Here is a 25,761-nt window from a genome sequence, read left to right as displayed (position 1 = left end):
TGCGAATGGGTTAGCACCCATTTGAAATGAGTGCTAACTGTGATTGTTTTGCGACTGCGTTAGCGGTCACAAAACAATACAACATCGCTCTGCGACTCGCAATTAGGAAGGGAACACCCCTTCCAAATTGCAACTCGCAATCCCGTTTTGCGGTTACCGAATCGCAAAACGGGGTTTGGGCATCGCAATGTGCTTTTTGCACATTACAAACAGCAAAATTTGCTGTTTGCGACGTGCAAAAAGTTTAGTACATCTGGCCCCTAATTCCTTATCTGCATGCATGGATTCACGCGTGCTTGTCCTTAAACACGAGCTATGGAATTGTTCCCCTGTACCTGGTAACTAATTAATTCTTTTCTTTTCTTGTTCCTCCCCTCTTATCTGTCTGTCTCTTTTACATCCACTACAAACTTGCTATTTTTTCCTCAGGCATCATACCATGTCCTGATCATGATCCCAGGTTTGGTTAGGGATCAAAACGTCATCAACTTTAGTACCTAGACTCGTTCATAATTATTGATGATATTGTACAAAAGAGCAGTGTACTTAAAAATTGTGACAATATTTAATAAGTGGAATTTGTCACACTCACATGCCTGAGTTCCCGTGATTGTATTTTTCGTTTTTTCCTTCTGTGTTGCCCACATATACATTTTTGGATGTTAAGTTAAAATAACTTGCAAATTGTCTATTGGACATACTTAAGAATAATTGTATTCTTTATGTAATGAGTAGCTTATATGTTCTGTTCGAGGGCCAATGTTCATATAATAACCCGCATGCTGCAATGGCAGGCCTGAGGCATATTTAAAGTACGACTTAAGTGGGTGGCACATTGAGTGCTGCAGGCCCACTAGTGGCATTTAATTTACAAGTCCTGAGCACAGGTAGTGCTACTTTACTAGGGACTTACAATTAAATTAAATATGCCAATTGGGCAAAAGCAAATCTTACCGTGTTTTAAGGGGAGAGCACAAGCACTTTAGCACTGGGTATCAGTGGTAAGGTTTGCAGAGTCCTAAAGCAACGAAAAACAAAGTCAGCAAAGCCAGAGGTCTGAAGGCAAAAAGAAAGGGGGAAAGCCATGCCAAGGATGACCGGTCTAACAAATATCTTTTTACAGCCATCGCATGGATAGTGTTTAAAAATCCATTATTTTTGCTAAATATAGAAAATCAATACTGTTTCCCTATATAAAACTGACATCTGAAGTTAATTATCAGTTAGCTTCAAAGACTGTAATGTGCAAAGACTACAAAGGATTAGCAAAACATAAATTAAAAATGCCCCTTAAATCATTGATATTTATCAAGGACATTACTGACAAAATAAATGGGCGTCACTTCCTGAGTGTTCTTAAACAACAGGGGCTCATTCGCCAAGGTAGTCTTACATGTTTAAGTAAGTATAGTATTTTTTTGCTATTCACAGATTATGAGTTATTAGTGAGTTTACCACGGAAGAGAGTCCACAGTCGGAGCATAGATCTCAGCACATGAAAAGAAGGATAGGCCTACCTAAAAATGTTTATAATAATCAGCCAATCATTCTCATAACAATCAAACAATTGAAAGGTATGCCAAATGAAACAATTGGTGGAAAACTGAACTACCTCTAGAACTTTGCTGGGCCTTTTAGGTGGAATAATGCTAAATAAGATAAATACAGGGTTGTGACTTTTTACTCCAATGTTGATGTATCTTTGCAGTGATTAGCCTTTTTTTCTAAGGTAGCGGAGGTATTTTCTGTATTTCTCCTAATAGTACTTAAATTATATTTTGTTCCAAAGAGACCAGATATCTATATAAGGCACCAAACTATCCCTTGATTCTTATTAAAAACAAGAATATAGATGGAAATAGTATCTACATTCTGGTGATAGCAAACACGTGCCTTGCTGTGATAGTGTCCATTTACAAGAGGTAGAAGTCGGGTGATAGTCACACAACAAACCACTGAGCAAAGATTCTGGAATAAAAAATTCTATTCAGAGAAGAATATCATGGGGAGAAAGTGGTGATGAAGGAACAATTTCCTCTATTCGAGACTGAGATTCTGGAATTGTACAAATTTGCACTTTAAGGGTGAGTAAAAGAGCTGGGCAGGAAATCTGTGCTTGCCAATAAAAAAAGTAGTCAATCTAAATCCCAAAATTGTGAGCTACCATTAGACTTAAACCTAACCATCTCATCACCTGAGTTTAATAACAGATGAAATATAGGTACAAAACGACAAGGAGTCACCATGATTGGGAACATCATGAATGTGTGAAGGAGACTCAGGGCAAAGATCATTGGCCTCTAAGTTGCTATCAAGAAGGGAAAATATAATTCACATCTCACATCTGAGGCTGATTGATATGTCAAATGGTAGAACCTAGGACATAGAATGCCAGAGAGAAAATCTGAAATGCACCTCAAAGGGAAATTAAACAATTACCATGATTTACAAAATAATCTGTGAAGATGAGTGCACACTCACTATTATAAGCAACGATAATGAACAGCAACACCAGGTAAGTAGAAATAAAGATATCTATGCTCTAAAGAAAACAAAGAGGAAACCAGAAAAAGTCTTGATTGTCACAAGTTCACTTTTATATTTTGCCTTGCAATAAAGTATCAAAATCAATAAAATAGCAAAATTTGATTTCTCTGACCTGCAGTTTGACAGGCTCTGGCAGTTTCATTTGGAGAAGCCCTTCTTTTGGCACCTGTTCTCGAATGTCCTCATCTCCCCCAGCAACCTCAGATTTTTGCTCTTCATTGCCCGTCTCCTTCTCCGGTGTCATGGCTTTGTCCTCCTGGCCAGACTCTTCTGAGAAAACACTGGGCTCAATTAACTGCAGAATATGTTTTAGATCACCATTGTGAAAGATCCCCATAATCAGCAAAGTGTAAAAAAGTTTGATTAATGGGACAAAAAGAAATTCCGTTGTGCCCCCAACAGGATCCCGCACATGAAGACTGCCCTCTTGTACAGCCTCGGTCAGCATCTCAATGGTTTTGGCCTTCAGGATCTCCAGAGGAAACTTTGGGCTGTACTGGTAACATTCGCTATTGATGCTTATGAAACTGGGAGAGGAAAACTGCATTCTGGGCCGTAAAGAAGTACTCAATCCAATGCCAGGAAGGCCATGTTTTTTGTTCTCATCTGGAAAGAGGGTAATGCTCTTGGTCTCATCGGTCATCGGAACGATAAACTCATTGTTCATCATTAATCTGGCAGTGGCGTAAGTGCTAAGGTGTATGTCAATGAGTAGGTCGTAGTAGCCTGTGCGCAGAAGGCCTGGCATATATTTGTTCTCAATGGCATACAAAAGCTGTGATTCGTCAACATGGCTGCACAATGCATGTGCCACACGGTTGTTTCCTAGAGCACAAACAGCTGAGTACAGACGAAGGGTATGGTAGTGAAATTTCAAGAGCTCCTCTTGTTCTATCAGTTCAAGAATATCCACTGACCTATGTGGCAGGAAAGTAAATAAGCAATAAATTAAGCATTATATATGTTTTTAAAAATAATGTTAATTCACTACAGTCAGCATTTTATATTTTATATAAACCTAATATTGGGAATGTTTGTTACCCGCCATATTTGTTTTTAAACATTTTATGGAGTTATGAATTTCGATGTCTATTACCTCGGATGGAAGAGGAATGAGTTATGAATACGGTAAAACTTAATGATCATCTCATATAGAACACAGGTCAGGTGATATCAGTAAAATGGCAAAAATACAGCCAAGGTACGGTCACGTTAACACATATAGACAGAATTGTTTGTGACAAATACTCTCAAATATTTCCATAGAAAGCAAGCTGCTCCTGGAAAATAAAAGACAGTGGTCGACGTCAAGGACATGTTATAGGAAAGCCCTCACATTGGGGTTAGGAGACTCATCAGTGACAAATGAGATTCACTCTAGGGTATGCTTTTCTTACACTCTTGTAACAAGAGTAAGATATACTTTCTGTACGTATGAGGTAGACCAACAATACAATAACTCAAACAGCAATATAGTTAAATGATTTAATAATATGTGGTTCACACCAAGTTAAGTAATGGAAAAATGTAATGGTATTTAACCATGCAAAACTTGAGGAAAAGCAGTGAAGGGGGCAAAAGACAAACAACCGCTTAAATCATTTATCTAACAAATGGGTTAAATACAAAATAAAAAAGCCCAAAACTGATAATGAAAAGCGCCTATATTTTAGTCTATTTGAGGTAACAAAAACGCATTTACTATCCGTGAAGGACAGAAATCACCAATAAAAGGTTATTTTACAAAATATTTTCACTAAAGGTATCTAGGATAACACGATTATTCACATCGGATGGAGGGCAGGGGTGAACTCAGGTAATAGCAGGTCAATATCTGTTGATATTGAAGATTTTTAATTTTCTATCCTAGCACATCATCCGCAGGGCAACAGCACTAACTTTTGTGATTCTTCTATCGGTATGTTGTATTCACAAAGTGGACTAAGGCTGGGCAGCATCTGAGTTTAGGATTTTATAGAGATTCAGGGTTATTCAGGTTGGGTGCCAAATCTTTAAATTAGTCGCACAGCAGTTACATTGGGAGCTGCACAAGTTTGTTACTCCTCTCAAGCAAAGACAAGACCACGGCAAAGACCAACACGACATCAGCCCTCCACCAAACCTTTAACATTCTTTTCAAAAACAAACTCCCAAAGTGGACATTTGTATTGGAAAACAATCAAACTAATCACTTCCACACCTGTAGAGTTTTCTCCCAGGATGCGGTTCGTGATTATTCTTTTTTGTTTCTCACTGCAAGGCTTTTCCTGGCAGTGACAGACAGAAATAAAAGACATCACACCTTCCACCCTAAATGGGATGGGCAGTGGAATGTTCTTCCTCGGATGCCCCCTACTCTGCTGAGCTTTCACTTTTCATTGGCAAAGTCAACGTGTTCACTGTTCGTGTGTTAATGGAAAGCTTATGACCATCCCGCCTCTAAATCAGGCTGTTTGGTGAAAAGGGTGCTCCATCATGAACATGACAGATTGCCCTCAATCACCCCCTACATCAGTTTGCTTCACTTTCCCCGATTCTCTGTGCCTTGAGTGTGTTGTGATAACAATGGCACATTAAGCACAGTGTTATGTTTTCTTTTCGATGGTGCAATGCCTGATTTTGTTGGGCACAGCATACTAGAATGGAGAACAGTGATGTGCTGTGGAAAATCTGACTTCTTTGAGATCATTTCTGATTTTCAAGCACATAACTAAGCAGTTTTATGAATGTGATTTGATGTTGTCTTTGTTCTCATAGGGACAGTGCTGGAAAAGAGCATTATCCATTTGGATTAAGGATCCTGCAGGTATTCCTGAACCAAATCTAGGCAGGGCTTAACAGACTGTGCTGCATGAGCCCGAGTGTAGAGCGCTGGCTCTCTGACACAGAAACAATACAATATTCACAATACACAGAAATGCTTGAAGGGGGCATGGACATGCCTTCCTTAATAGATTAAATCTTCTTTTCCTTGTTGGGAACAATTGGAGCTGATGTGTAGCACAGGTGAAGCTGAACATCTCGCTCATTAGATGAACCAAGATAATTTCATGTCACTTTACAGATCGCCAAGAGTGAAAAACGTCTGAAAGTTTATTTAGACTTTCAGTCTCAATGTCAATATGGAAACACGAGCATGCTTTGTCTATTTCTGCAAATACACCAAGAATAAATATCTATATAGCACACAGTACATGACTCGATGGACCAGCAATGAAAAAAACAGGAGGAACAGGACCAAGAAGACAAAGGCCTGCAGGTCAAGGGGACCATGACCAGGAGAACCATGAAGCAGTGGACTAAGACGGTGAAGAGTAGTTAAAGGAGGAGGAGGATCAGCAGGAAGACCAAGAGGAAGAGGATGCCCCAGGTGCAGACTCTGGGGGTTGAGGACCAGGAGGAGGCTGACGAAAATGAGGGCCACAGGGACCAGAACAAGCTTCAGCAGGAACATGGTCGGACCAGAAGAGCTTCATGTGTATTAGGAGGGCCAGTGGGAAAAGGCCAGGACAAAGGCTGGACCTAGACAAGGACCAGGGAAAAAGTCTTGAAGGAGGGGACTATGAGTAAGAGGAAGACCAGGAGTAGCTGATGGACCAGGGATATGAGAAGGGCTAGGTGGACAAGAAGGACCATGAGGAAAGATGATCACTTTCCTCCAGGTCATTAGGAACACTGGGGCATATTTGCACGAAAGTGGTGCATCATAACTTTTCTTGGGACCCCCTACTGACACCCAACGACACCATGGTTGCGGGGTATTTACAATACGGCTTCACCATGGCAGACATTAGCACAATAGCATCAACATTTTTTACGCTATTGTGGCGCTTTGCTACACTACTGTCAAAAATGCTGACGCTAGTGCGGCAAAGCACATGGAGGCCAATTAAATATAACGGGTGCTTCTGCTGAACAAATACGTTGGACACACTTGAACTCAGTTATTAGCAGTTGAAATGTTCAGGACCGGAGAAAATGTCCATTATTACCTGGAGTGGGTTGGTCACCCGAAGGAGGATGGTGACAATGAGGAGAAAGAGAAAGACCAGAAGGAAGGACAGATAGCCTTGGAAAAGGAGGACAAGCAGGAGAAAAATTATGAGAAGGAGTAGAATGTGGAGAGGGAAGTCAGGAGCAGTAGAGTGAGAAGGAGAGGAGGCGAAAGAAGAAGGGGAGGGGGAGGCCAGTGAGATCTTTGCTCACATGTTCAAGGACAGACTCTAAGTTAAAAGTGTCACAACTCTTAAAAAACAACTCTTAGTCACTTTTCTTACGCTATTCCCCCTTTAGAGAACTTCAACTATTATCCCTCTCCTAAAGCATATCTTAACACTTTCAGCTAAATTAAAATGTAGTCTTTCTCTGCCCAATTACCCAAACTAAAACATATTTATTATCACATTTTCCTCGTTGCCACTTTCTTTGTGGTATAGTTTATCTGCATGACTCCATCCCTCAAGACGCCTCTACTTATGACTCCAGTTATCATGACTCTAAACCCTTTCTGTTACACCAAATTTAAGTTATCTTTTTTCCATTTCAAGCTCTACATATAGTGACACAAATGTATTCTACTGAAGAATGTCCTTGGACACAATCTAATTTGTTCTGTGAGTGTCTGGTCATTTAAGTTACTCCAAATCAATCTTTGATTTCTTAATTCATGCTTGACCTTCTTATCTAGTAATGCAGCTTTAATAAAAATACATTCAATAAAAAGATTGCTGACACACACCTGTTTTCCTCTGGGATATGAAGAGACATAAACTGAAGTGGCTCCAGGCACTGCACCAGCCAACCCTGGCGTTCACTAACCCGGGAAACATCCACCTTCAGGAAATGGTTGGGCACTCGACTCCAGAGCACATGCGTCAGGGACTGAACATGGAGTCGCGGCGGGCATTGCGGAGTCGGATTTTTGTTCTCACTCTTGAAAAGCCCAGCGGACAAAGGCATTACATTCTGCACATAGATACAGAGATGAGATGCACTGTTTAATACATGTCAATGCATAAATCACTAGACACACACAAATATCTTAGCACAAAGACCTTTCAAAAAGAGGTAACTGCAACCAACCATATTTAAAAAACATGTTTAATTTTATTATAGTGCAATTAAACCAGGTTTTGGACTAAAATGAATACTTGCACTTCAGTACAGTTTATACATAGTAATGATTCAAAAACACAAAACTCATAAGGGTTGGAAGGAGAGACATTCAAATGTGGTCATAATGACATCCTGACAGACTACCACCAGTCAGGAAAACTTTACTCAAATACGATCATTAATCATAAAAGTTAAAACACTCAAAAAATCATACTTTTCCGACAATGGATGATACATTTTAAAAAAGAGCAGAGATTGGCTTATAAAATCACAAAGTGTTTGGAGATATAGGGGGTCATTCTGACCTCGGCGGTAAAAGGCCCTTACCGCCGGTCAGAAGTCCGCCATACTACCGCCGCGGCCGCGGTAGACCGCCACGGTCATTCTGACCACCAACTGTGAAACCGCCAAAAATCCGACATCCAAGGAAGGCCGCCACATCAGCGGGCCGCGGAAAACTGGAGATGACCAAACCTCCACCGTCACGCCAACACAAACACGCCCATGCCATTCTGACCCACGAATCCACGCGGCGGTCTTTCAACCGCGGTAATCCATTGGCGGTACACACCGCCGCGCTCAAAATACACACACAGCTCCAAAACACTGCCACATTGGACATTTTGAAATACGCACACCTGACACACATACAAACAACGCTCCCACACATCCAATCAACTATAAAACACACACCCACATCACCCACAAACCCCCACTAGTTGGAAATCGGAGCGAAGGCGAGAGCGAGAGCGAGAGATAGCGATAGCGAGCACAGCATTAGAAAACCCCAACACACACAGGAACACAACTTCATCACCCACACCACATCTACGCACACATCACCACATATCACCACGCACATCACCACAAACACCACCCCACACCTCATCCACACCACCCCATGGCACCCCAAAGACACCCAAGGTTTTCGGACCAAGAACTCCGGGTCATGGTTGAGGAAATCATGAGGGTTGAGCCCCAGCTCTTCGGCACACAGGTGCAGCACACCACCATAGCAAGGAAGGCTGAACTATGGCAAAGGATCGTAGACAGGGTCAACGCTGTGGGACAGCATCCCAGAAATCGGGAAGATATCAGAAAGCGATGGAACGATCTACGGGGAAGGTGCGCTCGATGATCTCCAGGCACAACATCGCTGTGCAGAAGACTGGCGGCGGACCCCCACCCACCCCACCCCAATTCACAGCATGGGAGCAAGAGGTGGTAAACATCCTGCATCCTGATGGCCTCGCTGGAGTAGGCGGAGGAATGGACTCTGGTAAGTAGAATCTCAACTACTTCACCCTCCCCCCCAAACACCAGCATGCCAACCCCCCCCCTCACCCCCAATCTCACCCCCCAGCACATAACCTCCCTGCCAATGTCTCACCAGCACAACCCACCCTAAACAACACCAACCCCTGAATGGCAACACAAACCATAGACAGCCACCACCAAAGCATGACCATTGCACATACCCATACACCCCCCCCCCCAACCCTCACAACACCTCCCACAAGGGAATCCCAGCACTGGGGGACAAGGGCACCCAAAATGCACGCCATGGCACACACAGAAACAATAACCATACTCCTTTACCCCTGCAGGGCCCGAACGACAACACACCGCCACGGAGGGTCCAGAGATGTCCATCCCACCCCCAGAACAGGCCCCCAGCGAGGACAGCAGCTCTGTCGACCTAGAACCTGACGACCAGCCCGGACCATGGGGGACCTCTGGACAGTCGGTTCCCCACACACAGGCCACAGCAGACCCAAACCCCTCTGGGAACACCAGCACAGCTCCCATCCAGCGGGCCCATGCCTCTGTCCCGCGGACGCGTCAATCAGCGGTGTGTCCGCCACTACAGGGCACCCAGGCTGACCCAACACCCCAACAACAACAGGGACCTGGGGGCAGTGGTAGTGGGCACACCGTCCAGGGGACAGAGGCCCGGGGAAACAGGGCAACTGGGAGGGCTGCTGTGCGACAGGGGGGGGAGGACAGGCCCAGGGAACCGACTCTCCAAGAGGCCCTCACCACCATCATGGGAGCGTATCATCACTCCCAGGAGACGATGGCGACGGTACTGGCCAGGTTCACCGAGATCCAGGCACAGCAGGAGGAACGGTACATGGGGTTCAGCAATGAACTCCGGGCCATCGCTACCGCAATGGGGACCATAGTCCAGGCCCTAAACCGCATTGAAACCACATTGCGGGACCATGTGGCACCGCAAAGGGCCCCTGCCACTAGCCAGGAACAGCCTACCACCTCCGCCGGCGCTAGTGGTCAGGAGGCCCCCACAGAACGACGGGCCACCAGAACCCCACCTCCTGCTGAAGAACAACCACCCCGCAAGAGGAACCTGAGATCTCAAAGGAAGACAGAGTAGGATGCCAAGACCCCCGCCAGTCTAATATCCCCCCGGATGTCATTCCACTGTCCCAAAGTGTCACCCTGTCCAACCTTGAACTGCCCCTGCTCCATCCTTCCACTGTCATATGAACAATGCACCTGTGCGACCGAGAACTGGACTCTGCCATGGACATAACTCCACCCTCACCCTTCACCGTTTAATATCATGTACCAAAATATAGCACTAAAAATAAATCACTCATTGCACATAAATCATTCTGGAGTCAGCCTGTATTATTTACAAATGTATAACACATTACTTATCAATAATGTTCTGTTATAATGTGTGGACAACATACCGATGTCAATAAGCATTAGTCCATGGGCTAACCAGGCAGAAGTCACGCAGTGGGTCAAACAGCACTGAAAAGGGAAGGGAAAAGTAAACTTCAGGTTAAAAGAACTGGGGGGAAATACACAAAGTAAAGATGCAGGGGGCATTCACTAAATGGTAAATGGCGTGGGTGATTCCTACCTGTGTGCTACTGAAAATACTGTAGGATAACTCTGTCCCTGTTGTCTGGGTCGTCCTCTTCGTCTTCCTCCTCTTCACTCTCCGCAGGCTCCACAGCTGCTTCAACACCACCATCTGGACCATCCTCCTGCAGGAAGGGCACCTGACGTCGCAATGCCAGATTGTGAAGCATACAGCAGGCCACGATGATCTGGCACACCTTCTTTGGTGAGTACATCAGGGATCCCCCTGTCATATGTAGGCACCTAAACCTGGCCTTCAGGAGGCCAAAGGTTCTTTCAATGACCCTCCTAGTTCGCCCATGGGCCTCATTGTACCGTTCCTCTGCCCTGGTCCGGGGATTCCTCACTGGGGTCAATAGCCAAGGCAGGTTGGGGTAACCAGAGTCACCAATTAGCCACACACGTTGTCTCTGTAGCTGTTCCATCACATAAGGGATGCTGCTATTTCGCATCACATACGCGTCATGCACTGACCCAGGGAACTTGGCATTCACATGGGAGATGTACTGGTCAGCCAAACAGACCACCTGGACGTTCATCGAATGGTAACTTTTCCTGTTTCTGTACACCTGCTCATCGTCTTTTGGGGGTACTAAAGCTACATGGGTCCCATCAATGGCACCAATTATGTTGGGGATATGTCCAAGGGCATAAAAATCACCCTTCACATTGGCCAAATCAACCTCCTCAGGGAATATAATTTAGCGCTGCATGTGTTTCGTCAGGGCAGACAACACTCTAGACAAGATTTTTGAAAACATAGGCTGAGACATTCCAGATGACATGGCCACTGTTGTCTGGAATGAGCCACTTGCCAAAAAATGGAGGACTGACAGAACCTGCACTAGAGGGGGAATTCCTGTGGGTTGGCGGATGGGGGACATCAGGTCTGGCTCCAGCTGGGCACACAGTTCATGTATAGTGGCTCGGTCAAGCCGGTATCGTAGTATGATGTGGCGTTCTTCCATTGTCGACAGGTCCACCAGCGGGCGGAACACGCGAGGATTCATCCTTCTCCTCGCAAGTCCCAGCGGACGGTGCCTAGGAAGGACAACATGGAGCACAGAGTCAAGCAAGTCACAGGTACGTTCACCACTGCATGCACAGTACACGAAAAGGTATGGATGGCTATGTTTGGATGTGTGGCAATGCAAGGCCTAGGCCTGTGTGACGCAGTTGAAATTAAGCCATGTGGGCCCTTGAAATGGCGGCTGCCTGACCGGTGAAGTGGGACAATGGGATGTGAGGTCAATGCGCTGGCGTGGCACACCGTGGCGGTAGGCGGTCGAAGACCGCTATACGAACCCGCATTGGTTAACATTGAACCCTATGGGATTCAGGAGCCAATGACGATGTGCGCCGGCGGTCGCGGTACGCACCACCGCGGTACGCACCGCCGCGGCCGTGACCGCCATTTTCTATCTGCCTAATCACTCGATACCTGATCATCCACAGGAGAGGACCTATACTGCAAGTGCTGCTGTGACCTCGGTCTGGAAGTGACAATGGCTGCTGCGACTGGGGAAAGGGCCCCTGCCTTCACGTCTGAAGAGTTGGAGAAACTAGTGGATGGGGTCCTCCCCCAGTATGCGCTACTCTACGGTCCTCCAGACCAACAGGTGAGTACACTGAGTGCACATTGAATGGGTTATGGCTGTGTGGAGTGGGGTGGATGTAAGTTGTTGGGGTGGGGAGAAAATGAGGACTGCAACGCACGACAGATGAGAGAATGGGCCACATGGCAAGGTTGGGGAGGGGGGGGCATGTACTCCAAACATGCCGAAAATTCACGTTTTCTCTTTCCCACCCTGTACATGTCTAACAGGTGAGCGCCCATCAGAAAATCGACATTTGGCGTGCCATCGCCAAGGAAGTCCGGGCCCTGGGGGTCTACACCAGACGGGGCACCCACTGCCGCAAGAGGTGGGAGGACATCCGCCGCGGAACCCGAAAGACCGCCGAGTCACTGCTGGGGATGGCCTCCCGACCTAGGAGGGGTGCCAGTCGTACCCTGACCCCCCTGATGTCCCGGATCCTGGCGGTGGCCTACCCTGAATTGGATGGGCGCTTGAGGACATCACAGCAGACACAAGGGGGTGAGTACCTGCACATTCTGCTATCCTTAAGCGCAGTTGAGGCGTCTGGGTGGGGGAGGAGGGCCGTGGGTGACACTAGGCCAGGGCGCTTTCTGTAGTGTAGTCCCCTCCCTTAGACATGGCCCTGTGCCCCCGCCCCCCACCTCTGTAGGGTGCCAAGTACAGCTATCCATGGTCCTGCATCACCCATGTGCGCGTCTGTTGTCCCTAGACCTGTTGGCCTAGTCACAAGTACTGAGTAGTGTACCCCAATTTCGCGGCTTAGTGCATGAGGCACCTGTGTCTGTCCTCTCCGCCAACGGTATTGACAAGGCATACACTCAACTTTGTATTATTTCTCCCCCCACCCTTATTCTTTGTCTTCTTGTGCATCAGCATCATCAGGCGGAGGAGAATTGGCGTTGTAGCACGAGGGAGCTGCAAGTCACAATGCCCCGGTGGGCACTGGAACAGACACCGAGGGCACCAGTGATCCGGAGGGCGAGGGGAGCACCACAACGGGGACCGGTGAAGACACCAGCGACACGGACACGTCCTCGTTTGGGAGCTCCCTAGCGGGGGCGGCAACATCCGGGCCCCCCGCCTCCACAGGTACAGCCGCCACCCAGCGCTCCAGCTCCGCCCTCCCAGCAGCCCCTCAGCCTTCGCTCCGTGCCCGCTCGCCCAGGAAGGCGGGCGTCTCCTTCGCCCCAGGCACCTCAGCCCCTACCCCAGTTACCCCTGCTGCCCTCAGTGCGGAGCTCATTGACCTCGTGAGGACGCTCATTGTTGGGCAGACTACCCTTTTGAATGCCATCCAGGGGGTGGAAAGGGAGGTGCATCGGAGCAATGCCTACCTGGAGGGCATTCATTCGGGTCAGGCTGCCCATCAACGATCGTTCACTGCTCTGGCCTCAGCACTGACGGCAGCCATTGTCCCTGTCTCCAGCCTCCCTCTTCTAACTGCCTCCACCCTTTCTCTGTCTCCTGTCCCTCAGCCTATCCCATCCACACCATCAGACCAGCCTGCACACACCTCAACACCCAAGGCCAGATCATCCAGACACAAGCACCACAGGACACACAAACATTCACCACAGCAACACCCAGATGCAGACATTCCAACAGTCACTACCACCTCTGTGTCACCCTCCTCCTCGTCTCCCTCCTCCCTCCCTGTGACGTCTACACTAACACCTGCATGCACACCACCATCAGCCAGTGCTTCCATCACCAGCACACCCTCCACTACAGTCCTCACACGTGCAGTCACCACCCCCACTGCCATCTACACATCCCCTGTGTCCTCTCCCACTGTGTCTGTCACCCCCTCTTCCAAGACACATAAACGCAGGCAGACACCCAAACAACAGCCAACCACCTCACGACAGCCTACGCCTCAGTCACCTGCACCCAAAGACAGCACACCTGACTCTCCTACAACCACATCCTCTTCCTCCACTTCCATCACCACTACTCCTACCCTTTACCTTGGTCCTAAGAAATGTTACCTCTCTAATCTTAACCTCTTTCCCTCCCCTGACCCACCCCCTCCATCAGTTAAGAGTCCCAAGAGCACCTCAGCCACCACCAGCCCAGCTTCGAGGGTCCAAGTGGTGCATGGCTTCTGGAGTCCACCCTTTGGCGGCAGTGACACTTCACTGAGCAGCAAGGGGACATCCAGCTCACCCCCAGGCAAGAGGACACGTAAAGTGAAGGGCCGCCGTGAGAGGACTGAGACGGCTGCCCCCAAGGAGCCAACAACGGCCACTTCACCTGCCACAACAGCCAGGGGAGGCAAGGGCCCGAGAGCCCCATCTAAGGAGCGAAAGGGCAGCAGGGCGGAGAGGTCATCCATCAGGAGCGCGGAGCTGGAGGGCCCCGCAAGCCCCATCCCGCCTGCAAGGGACGACAGCAAAGGGCCCAGGACTCCGTCCCCGAAGGGGCCTGCCACTGCACATTCGGAGGGCGAGTGATCAGGGTGTCCAGCCCAGGTCTGGCTCCCTAGACTTCCTGAAAGAGCACCGCTGAAGAGGGCCCCGCCGTGAAGACAGGCACTGCTGAACAGGGCCCCGCCGTGCAGAAGAGCACCGCTGAACAGGGCCCCGCCGTGCAGAAGAGCACCGCTGAACAGGGCCCCGCCGTGAAGACAGGCACCGCTGAACAGGGCCCCGCCGTGCAGAAGAGCACCGCTGAACAGGGCCCCGCCGTGCAGAAGAGCACCGCTGAACAGGGCCCCGCCGTGAAGACAGGCACCGCTGAACAGGGCCCCGCCGTCTCAAGCACCGCTCCGCTGGGCCCCTCCTGTCAAGCACCGCTCCGCTGGGCCCCTCCTGTCAAGCACCGCTCCGCTGGGCCCCTCCTGTCAAGCACCGCTCCGCTGGGCCCTTCCTGTCAAGCACCGCTCCGCTGGGCCCCGCCGTCTCAAGCACCGCTCCGCTGGGCCCCTCCTGTCAAGCACCGCTCCGCTGGGCCCCGCCGTCTCAAGCACCGCTCCGCTGGGCCCCTCCTGTCAAGCACCGCTCCGCTGGGCCCTTCCTGTCAAGCACCGCTCCGCTGGGCCCCGCGTCTCAAGCACCGCTCCGCTGGGCCCGCCGTCTCAAGCACCGCTCCGCTGGGCCCCTCCTGTCAAGCACCGCTTCGCTGGGCCCTTCCTGTCAAGCACCGCTCCGCTGGGCCCCGCCGTCTCAAGCACCGCTCCGCTGGGCCCCTCCTGTCAAGCACCGCTCCGCTGGGCCCGCCGTCTCAAGCACCACTCCGCTGGGCCCCTCCTGTCAAGCACCGCTCCGCTGGGCCCTTCCTGTCAAGCACCGCTCCGCTGGGCCCCGCCGTCTCAAGCACCGCTCCGCTGGGCCCCGCCGTCTCAAGCACCGCTCCGCTGGGCCCCGCCGTCTCAAGCACCGCTCCGCTGGGCCCCTCCTGTCAAGCACCGCTCCACTGGGCCCTTCCTGTCAAGCACCGCTCCGCTGGGCCCCGCCGTCTCAAGCACCGCTCCGCTGGGCCCTTCCTGTCAAGCACCGCTCCGCTGGGCCCCGCCGTCTCAAGCACCGCTCCGCTGGGCCCCGCCGTCTCAAGCACCGCTCCGCTGGGCCCCGCCATCTCAAGCACCGCTCCGCTGGGCCCCTCCTGTCAAGCACCGCTCCGCTAGGCCCTTCCTGTCAAGCACCGCTCCGCTGGGCCCCGCCGTCTCAAGCACCGCTCCGCTGGGCCCCGCCGTCTCAAGCACCGCTCCGCTGGGCCCCGCCGTCTCAAGCACCGCTCCGCTGGGCCCCTCCTGTCAAGCACCGCTCCGCTGGGCCCTTCCTGTCAAGCACCGCTCCGCTGGGCCCCCCCGTCTCAAGCACCGCTCCGCTGGGCCCTTCCTGTCAAGCACCGCTCCGCTGGGCCCCGCCGTCTCAAGCACCGCTCCGCTGGGCCCCGCCGTCTCATGCACCGCTCCGCTGGGCCCTTCCTGTCAAGCACTCCCCAGGATATGGCAGTGGGCATGGTGGCCCCTTCGTGGGTCTGGCGTCGTGGACTCATGTGGCTGAGGTGCCCCCCCTTCCCTTCCCCCTGAGGTGCCTGTAGTTTTGTCATCAGATGCCCCTGCGGTGTTCTCTCCAAAGGACTCAGGTCTCGTGTGTGGGCTTTGCCCTTGTGTTGCTACACTTTGGCCCACTGACAAATCGTTACTACGTAAAATGTGCAGGACTGATTTCTGCAGTTGTCCACTGCTGTGTATATTGACTTTTTAAACGTAAATATTCTGGCTAGTTGACCAATACTTATCGGAGGCTATTTTGGACATAAATATTTATTGACAATTTTGAAATGTCATTGCATTTTTTACGGGGGTTTGGTTGGTGTCACTGTGACTTGTTGCTCAGCATTGGTGTGTACATATTGGGGGGGGGTTGCATATGTGTGTGCCCGTAACCTTTCGTCCTCCCCCCTCCCGTGTGTCGTAGGTGCTGTACTCACCGTTGACGTCTGCGCCGGAGTTCGTACTCGTGGTAGATGAGCAGGTAGACGAGAGCAGGTATGATGTTCAATTCGGGTTCCATGCTGTCCTCCGTACTCGTGGAGTGCGTAGAGGTGAGCGTTTTCCCATTCGTAGTCTGTTTCCGCCGTGTTTTTATCGGCGGGCTCCCGCCCCGGAAAAGGTGGCGGATTGGTGGGTCATGATAGTGTGGGCGGTACATTGTCTGCCGCCTGGCTGTTGGCGGTGCCCGCCGCGCTATTTGTCGGTCCCGCCGTGGCGGTCGGAGTGTTAATGTGGCGGGCTGTGTTGGCGGTTCCCGCCAGGGTCAGAATTCAATTTTTTGGACCGCCGGCCTGTTGGCGATTTGGCCGCCGCTTTATCACCGACCGCCAGGGTTAGAATCACCCCCATAGTATGGGATATACCAATATTTTTGCATAAAAATAATAACATTTACACTAAAGAGTAAAGTTAATCAATGTTTGGGGAAATACCCCATCACAGGGATGGACAGGTAAGCAAGCCCCATCATACTGCCCTGGCAGGAAACAAATGAACATGCAAAGGGAACCCATCTGGAGACTAAACGGCAGGGCAATCTTCCACTCACTAGGCACTGTGGAAAACTAGCCCCTTGTTGCAGCTCCCTCCACACTTTTTGCCTGGTTTCTGAATGCAACTTGGAATGAAGTGCACTAGGTACCTGCTAATCAGATCCCCAGTGCCAGTGTTCTTCCCCTGAAATGGATACAAATATTGCCACGATTGGCAACACCTTTAGCTGCCACTATGAGTCCCTAGTAAATGGTACATTGGTACCCCGGGCATGGGGTACTAAGGGTAGACCCCTAAAGGTAGCAGCACAGATTGTACCACCCTCAGGGACCATGCATCTAAGTACACCCAGCACTGCCATTTCAGGCTGAGTGTCCTGGTGCAATCCTATAATCCAAAACTGACAGGGCACACAGCCTGTGTGACCTGTCCACTACACACTGCATGCAATATAGGTAAGCCACCCCTCTGGCAGGCCTTCCTGACCTAAGGGAAGATACACAATACTTCATGTGTTGGCACAGATACATGAGCAGTATGCCCTTACTGTGTCCTTGCCAAAACTGGAACACAGTAAGTGAACAGAGCAGCCATTTTAAATGCATGGGCTGGACATGGATAAGTACGACTTTTAGAGGGGAAACACCCGGAACAACGACTCCGAAACCACAAAGTCGTGAAAAACGAAACCAAAACAACACTTTCGTTTTCCACGACATCCTGGTTTTCGTACCTTAACCATGCATGTCTGAACCACGTACATGCATGGTTAAGGTACAGAAAAAGGGAGCCGGAGTCGACGTGGTGAAGTTGGGCTGGGACTGGGGCTGTTTTATTTTTGGGGGGGTGGGGTGGGGGCTGGGGATGATTAGGGTTTGGGGGGTCAGGGTTTAGGTTTAAGGGGTGGGTTGGGGTGTTTAGGTTTTAGGGGCGGGGTGGGGACTCGGGGTATTTTTAGTTTTTGGGGTGGGGTGGGGGCTGGAGGTGATTAGGGTTTAGGGGGAGGGGGCGGGGTTTAGGTTTAATGGGTGGGTTGGGGTGGTTTAGGTTTTAGGGGAGGGGGTTGTGGTAATTTTGGGGGTGGGGGTTGGGGGGGTTGTGGGGATGAAGAGGGTCACAGAAATATTTGGGGGTGGAGGGCTGGGGGAAAGCATGCTGGAACCGTGCATGCTGATCACTAATCAGGAATGCGTTTATAATGAAAAATCGTAGTGGTAAGGGCATTAGTGATAAGAACGAGGTCGTTGTTCCGACCTCGTTGTTGAGCCATGGGTGCTTGAAGCGCTCGTGGTTCCGACATATAACCGTTTTAGAGCTATATGATGGCCACTCTGAACACTGGGTTGTTTGGTGTCAGATAACTCAGAACAATAAGTTCATACTGGTACCAGTATTGGATTTTATTGCAAAATGTACCCAGAGGCCACCTTAGAGGTAACCCCTGCAAACCTAACTAACTATGGCATGGTTGCTGGACAATCACAACCAGCCTGCTACCACCAGATAAGATTCTGGAACCCTGGGGTGAGAGCTTCTGTTCTCTGGCGTCAGAAAAAAGCCCTTCCTGGCAGAGGTGTTACACCTCATCCCCCAGGAATGTGCATTGCCCTGTGAACAAGCTTCAAAGGGATTTCCACCCTTGAAACTCGACCCCAGCCCTGCTGCTAGCAGCAGATGGCCACCCTTGTTGCAAATTTAGACTATTAGGTGGTGTAGTTTTTACCTCTGTAAACCAGAGTGGGGTTGCTTGGACTCTCTACACAGAGCACATCAGTTTTGTACACTATGTAGAGAGCCAGCCTCCTACAGGTGTAAGCAACAATTAATGCTCAGTTCCCTGGGTAGTTTTTAGTTTAAAATTTTGTTTGTTCGTAGGTTTAGCAAGCTCCCTGGTTTCTCTATCAAAGTGCTTAGATCCAAAGAAAGTATTCTTTAGCTAAAATGTATTGTGTTTTTTTTATAAAGCTTGGAATGGTGAACAGAGACGGCTTACATATATTGGCAAAATAACATCTAATGTAAGATAACCAGGCACCATTCATCCCCATGTCACATTTAAGGCAATCCCTAATAACTTGCACAGGGTTTAGACCAGATAGATAGCCACTACATCAGCAAAGAAAACAAAATGATATCGTCATATATGACAGACCAAGCTCCTCGTACCAGATAAAATATGGACAGCTGGGTGTTTGGGAAAAAAAGACACAGGCAAAATCGATTAGCTTTAATTTGAATACACGAGAAATGGGCATACCCCCATACACTGACCCATATCTAGCAACAGGTGCACATTGGGTTTTGTGGGTCTCCAGAAACAATGCAGTAGGTATGCCTCCCAATAAAGGGTTCATGTTAAAAAGAGACTGCATTCATTTCTGCCATCTACTTCTAATATTATCTGCCAAGAACCAGAAGCATCGAACCAAACCTCTAAACAGGGAAAGCTAAACACTTGCTAAAATGAATGCTTACGGAGCTCAAGTTTAGGCATGTGCAGCCACAGGCCATAATGTGAGACTTAGTATAATTGACAGATTTCATCAATTTGCCATGAAAGCACTGTGGGCAAGACCAGAGCTGGTATCCTTACTTCATTCCTGAGCACACTGCCTGTCTTCATACTAAGGTTCCCTTCCTGCGTACTAGTGGTAAAAGGCCTGTTTGCCAGTTGGTTGACAATAAAACATCCCAAAATGTTGACATTAGTGCCTGTGAATATATTGCTCATGTGATCAACATTTTGTTGCAATCTCCAATACTACATTTTTTACCTGTTTTTGACCTGTGTACTTACAAGGCTATGCGCTAATTTTACTCTCTATTTAAAAACTGGAAACTGTATCGGGGGTAACTAAAAGTGTATAAGATTATATTTTGATACTACTTTTAGAGGCTAACTCATGGAGAACTTAGACACTGGTGGATTTCCTTCATTAAGAGGCAAGTTTCCCATAAAATGATCTAAACCACAAGAGTAAAACATAATTACCGAAAGTCAGGATCCATGCCAGATCTTCAGGATTCCCACATAAAATACACATAAAGAACAAATAGATTCACATACATAACACATAGATTCACATACAATTAATCTAAATGGTACTCATTAACATATTCAGAGGTTATCCTGTAATCTGGCATGGTTCCAGCCACCACAAACCTACAAAAGATACCCCTGATTTAAGTGATCTAAATCTTTGACATTATTTGAAAATCCTGGAAAGTTGAGTAAGAATAGCCCAAAGTAGCATTAAGCACTACTTTCCACCAAGTGTGTGTCGCATGGGTGGTGCGTCCATGGGCTTTGATGCAAAACATTATCTACTAACAATGGCAGACAAGGCTTAGCATTCATAAATATGTCTCCTTGATGTAGGTGCAAAGATAGAGAAACGTTTCTTTTCTCCAAAATTTTCTAACTTTGCTGTATTGTGCAACATACCAACTGGGGAAAGGTTGATAGTTTACCCATCTTATACAAAACCTATGCTAGACTCATGCAGAAATCTTTGCACTGTGGTGCGGAGGTGTGTGTCTGTGGCACTAGGCAGCCAGACAGTAGAGCATCAGTGCCATATCTTAATTGAGAAATAATTGTCTTTCAGTTCCTTGAAGCGTTGATCAGCATGTGGCTAATATTGACTGTCACAAACGCTCAGCTGGAAATCTATAAAGAACCTTTCACACTGTGCAAAGGCCCATGGATGAGAGGGTGGCTGAGGTGTTCTTTGATTGTGTGACAGATCCTGGAAGGGCCTTAGTAACGACAGCCCTGAATGTGTGGTGCTCAGTTGTTGTTCTCCTGAATTAGATGGACGTGTGCCCATCCACTAGTAACCCTTTGTACCCTTCCTTTGCTACCAGAGCAGAAGTACTAACTCACAGTGAATAATGGCCGAGTTAGGCTCCTGAATTGCTTTGGCTAAGATGACAATGCTCTAGGATCTGCTGTACCCCTTTGCTAACCTCCTGCTTATACCACTAAAGGAAATATGTTAAGAGTTACAAAGACACATAGCAGATCTAATTTGGAGGACAGATAGCTGCAGTGTTGCTTTGTTTAAACTGCAATTCCCGACTGCAGAGGGTAGTCTAGGTGTTCCCGTTGTTTCATGTATATTACCGGGTATCCCAGTTGCAATGGGCAGGAAGATAGATGGGTATCAGAGATCATACTGAGGTAGGTGGTATAGCATAGGGAGATAATGGAAGGAAGCTGAACAATGTATACCTCTCCATGACCCAAGAGCATTATCATCACCTGAGATTAGTGCGGGTAGTGCCATCAAATGAGGTTATGCCAGACGCCCCATATTAGACCTTACCCAGGACCCCTGGTGGGTCTCTCTAAGCAGCAAGGTTGCTTCACAGCCAGGAATCAACCATTTGGAAGACATTTGGCATCTTCACAGTCAAAGAGTAATTTTGTGAAAAAAACACATTCACGTTTGAGGTGCTGGTGGAAGCTAGTGGGCTCCCCACTGGGCAGTTTCTGAAACATAGAGAGATAGTTACGGAAATTTGGTATATGAACAGAATTAAAGATACTGAGTCTCAGAGACATGAACTTGAGGACCTGTTGAAAACTATGGTGGAAGGCAGAAAGATAATTTCATCGACATACAGGGCACTTCTGGGGGTCACCCGCCTCCCAGTCCAGGAACTGCTTATGGTATGTGTAAGGAAATGCCTCCTTGGCATGGTTACCCCCTGACTTTTTGCCTTTGCTGATGCTATGTTTTGATTTGAAAGTGTGCTGAGGCCTGCTAACCAGGCCCCAGCACCAGTGTTTTTTCCCTAACCTGTACTTTTGTTTTCACAATTGGCACACCCTGGCATCCAGGTAAGTCCCTTGTAACTGGTACCCCTGGTACCAAGGGCCCTGATGCCAGGGAAGGTCTCTAAGGGCTGCAGCATATCTTATGCCACCCTGAGGTACCCCTCACTCAGCACAGACACACTGCTTGCCAGCTTGTGTGTGCTGGTGAGGACAAAACGAGTAAGTCGACATGGCACTCCCCTCAGGGTGCCATGCCAACCTCACACTGCCTATGCAGTATGAATAAGTCACCCCTCTAGCAGGCCTTACAGCCCTAAGGCAGGGTGCACTATACCATAGGTGAGGGCACCAGTGCATGAGCACTGTGCCCCTACAGTGTCTAAGCAAAACCTTAGACATTGTAAGTGCAGGGTAGCCATAAGAGTATATGGTCTGGGAGTCTGTCAAACACGAACTCCACAGCACCATAATGGCTACACTGAAAACTGGGAAGTTTGGTATCAAACTTCTCAGCACAATAAATGCACACTGATGCCAGTGTACATTTTATTGTAAAATACACCCCAGAGGGCACCTTAGAGGTGCCCCCTGAAACCTTAACCAACTACCCGTGTAGGCTGACTGGTTTTAGCAGCCTGCCACACTCGAGACATGTTTCTGGCCACATGGGGAGAGTGCCTTTGTCACTCTGTGGCTAGTAACAAAGCCTGCACTTGGTGGAGATGCTATCACCTCCCCCAGGCAGGAGCTGTAACACCTGGTGGTGAGCCTCAAAGGCTCACCCCCTTTGTTTCAGCACCACATGGCATTCCAGCTAGTGGAGTTGCCCGCCCCCTCCGGCCACGGTCCCACTTTTGGCGGCAAGGCCGGAGGAAATAATGAGAATAACAAGGAGGAGTCACTGGCCAGTCAGGACAGCCCCTAAGGTGTCCCGAGCTGAGGTTACTCTAACTTTTAGGATTCCCCCAATAGGGATAGGAATGTGACCCCCTCCCCTTGGGAGGAGGCACAAAGAGGGTGTACCCACCCTCAGGGCTAGTAGCCATTGGCTACTAACCCCCCAGACCTAAACACGCCCTTAAATTGAGTATTTAAGGGCTCCCCTGAACCTAGGAACTCAGATTCCTGCAACCTAAGAAGAAGAGGACTGCTGAGCTGAAAAACCCTGCAGAGAAGACGGAGACACCAACTGCTTTGGCCCCAGCTCTACCGGCCTGTCTTCCCCCTTCGGAAGAAAACTGCTCCAGCGACGCTTTCCCCAGGACCAGCGACCTCTAAATCCTCAGAGGACTGCCCTGCTCTAGAAGGACCAAGAAACTCCAGAGAACAGCGGCCCTGTTCACCCAAGACTGCAACTTTGTTTCCAAAGGAGCAACTTTAAAACGACTGCATTTCCCGCCAGAAGCGTGAGACTTGCAACTCTGCACCCGACGCCCCCGGCTCGACTTGTGGAGAAACAACACTTCAGGGAGGACTCCCCGGCGACTCTGAGACTGTGAGTAACCAAAGTTGTCCCCCCTGAGCCCCCACAGTGACGCCTGCAGAGGGAATCCCGAGGCTCCCCCTGACCGCGACTGCCTGACTCTCAGATCCCGACGCCTGGAAAAGACCATGCACCCGCAGCCCCCAGGACCTTAAGGATCGGAACTCCAGTGCAGGAGTGATCCCCAGGAGGCCCTCTCCCTTGCCCAGGTGGTGGCTACCCCGAGGAGCCCCCCCCTTTCCTGCCTGCATCGCTGAAGAGACCCCTTGGTCTCCCATTGATTCCAATTGAAAACCCTACGTGTGTTTGCACACTGCACCCGGCCGCCCCTTGCTGCTGAGGGTGTACTTTCTGTGCTAACTTGTGTCCCCCCCGGTGCCCTACAAAACCCCCCTGGTCTGCCCTCCGAAGACGCGGGTACTTACCTGCTGGTAGACTGGAACCGGGGCACCCCCTTCTCCATTGAAGCCTATGTGTTTTGGGCACCACTTTGAACTCTGCACCTGACTGGCCCTGAGCTGCTGGTGTGGTAACTTTGGGGTTGCTCTGAACCCCCAACGGTGGGCTACCTTGGACCCAAACTTGAACCCCGTAGGTGGTTTACTTACCTGCAAGAACTAACAATTACTTACCTCCCCTAGGAACTGTGAAAATTGCACTGTGTCTAGTTTTAAAATAGCTATATGTGTTTTATTTGAAAAGTATATATGCTATTGTGATTATTCAAAGTCCCTAAAGTACTTACCTGCAATACCTTTCATGCAAAGTATTACATGTAGAATTTGAACCTGTGGTTCTTAAAATAAACTAAGAAAAGATATTTTTCTATATAGAAACCTATTGGCCTGGAATTGTCTCTGAGTGTGTGTTCCTCATTTATTGCCTGTGTGTATGTACAACAAATGCTTAACACTACTCCTTTGATAAGCCTACTGCTCGACCACACTACCCCAAAATAGAGCATTAGTATTATCTCTTTTTGCCACTATCTTACCTCTAAGGGGAACCCTTGGACTCTGTGCATACTATTCCTTACTTTGAAATAGTGCATACAGAGCCAACTTCCTACAGTATGAAACTGCTCAGTTACTGTGGAATATTGGAAAGTAGTCAAGGATGATCTATCTGAGGTAGTTAGCCATGAATAGCTATGCAAAGCCAACCGTTGTTTAATGGGGCTGTTCTGACACCCCAAAAAGGGCAGAGCTGGAACCTAGTACGTAGATCTTACATTACTGATATTAAAAAGAGCCATTATGTCTACAAATTCCCCAAGACCCCATCCCCTATGCCTCCCTAAGTAGAGGAGTGCATTAAAATGGCAGAATGGTGGGCAGGTGAAGAGAGCTAAGCATTACATAGGGATGACAAGATGGGTCTTAGGAAGCAATCCAGAATACAACAATGGGGCGTTTTGTTACATCTGTACAAATTAAAAGGGAAAATAATAAACTCCAATGGCACCAAGGTGATAAATGCTCAAAGTGTTACAGTATGAAAACACAGCAGTGTATAGGGCTGGTTCAGTTTGAGCCAACATTGTGAAAATTGTGGGGCTACCTTGACCGGAAACAATTATAATTACTGGTAGGTTTAGACGTACTAAGCTCCTGAGACGATTGACAGCTAGAACATATGGAACGATCCAAATTACACACCTATGCAATTAAATTGTTGACTATTCTTTAGTTAAAGATGGGGACAGTAATGCCGAATGTACATGTCATGAATTAACTGCTGAATATGAGGTCTCACAGAAGCTGAAGAGACAGTGGCATGCAGAGACTGAGTAAAGCTGTGAGTCAGATACTGAAGGTGAGAAGATCTCATCATTGAACAGATGGTAACAGCTAATGTGTCTATTGCCTCAAGTTCTGAATTTCCTCAAATGCTTATGTGTCTATGTAATTTATAAGCCTGTAACGATGATTAAAAAAAAGAGCTGGGCTCCTAATAAAGACATTTTGGTTAGTCGAGGTCATTCCTTGTTAGATTGTCCCATTCTTGATATCTAAGGGGCCAGCCACTAAATGATAACATGGAACACCAAAGACGATTGTGGCCATTAAAATAGGTGAACCATTTAAATACTTAGAAATAGAAAGGTTCGCAAGTACTCCAATGCCTTACACTTAAGACACCAAACTGTTGTGATTATTCAAAAACAGCAAGAGATTAAAGGATGCCTGAGGCAACATTGTGAAAGGTTTGTAGCTTTCTTAAATATGACACTATAACAACAATTTGAGTTTACTTTCTGGCAGATGGGGAGCTAGCATTAGACATTTTCTAAATGAATTTAACAGCGCAATGTTTTTATTAATTACTGTGCCTTGAGTGGATGGTA

General features: G+C 48.5%; 1 protein-coding gene across 1 annotated transcript in view; it reads right to left on the bottom strand.

Moving 5' to 3' along the window:
• The window catches only part of RYR2 (ryanodine receptor 2), a 2,714,825-nt gene that overhangs the window by 1,119,856 nt on the left and 1,569,208 nt on the right, over positions 1-25,761 (bottom strand). The window contains exons 35-36 of the mRNA XM_069234403.1: positions 7,286-7,512; positions 2,660-3,464 (exon numbers count right to left, since the gene is read on the bottom strand). Coding sequence (XP_069090504.1) covers positions 2,660-3,464; positions 7,286-7,512 — 1,032 coding nt within the window. The remainder of the gene's footprint in view (positions 1-2,659; positions 3,465-7,285; positions 7,513-25,761) is intronic.

This window comes from Pleurodeles waltl, chromosome 5 (genome assembly GCF_031143425.1).
Source record: "Pleurodeles waltl isolate 20211129_DDA chromosome 5, aPleWal1.hap1.20221129, whole genome shotgun sequence".
Taxonomy (NCBI): domain Eukaryota; kingdom Metazoa; phylum Chordata; class Amphibia; order Caudata; family Salamandridae; genus Pleurodeles; species Pleurodeles waltl.
This window is presented reverse-complemented; position numbering and strand designations above follow the sequence as displayed.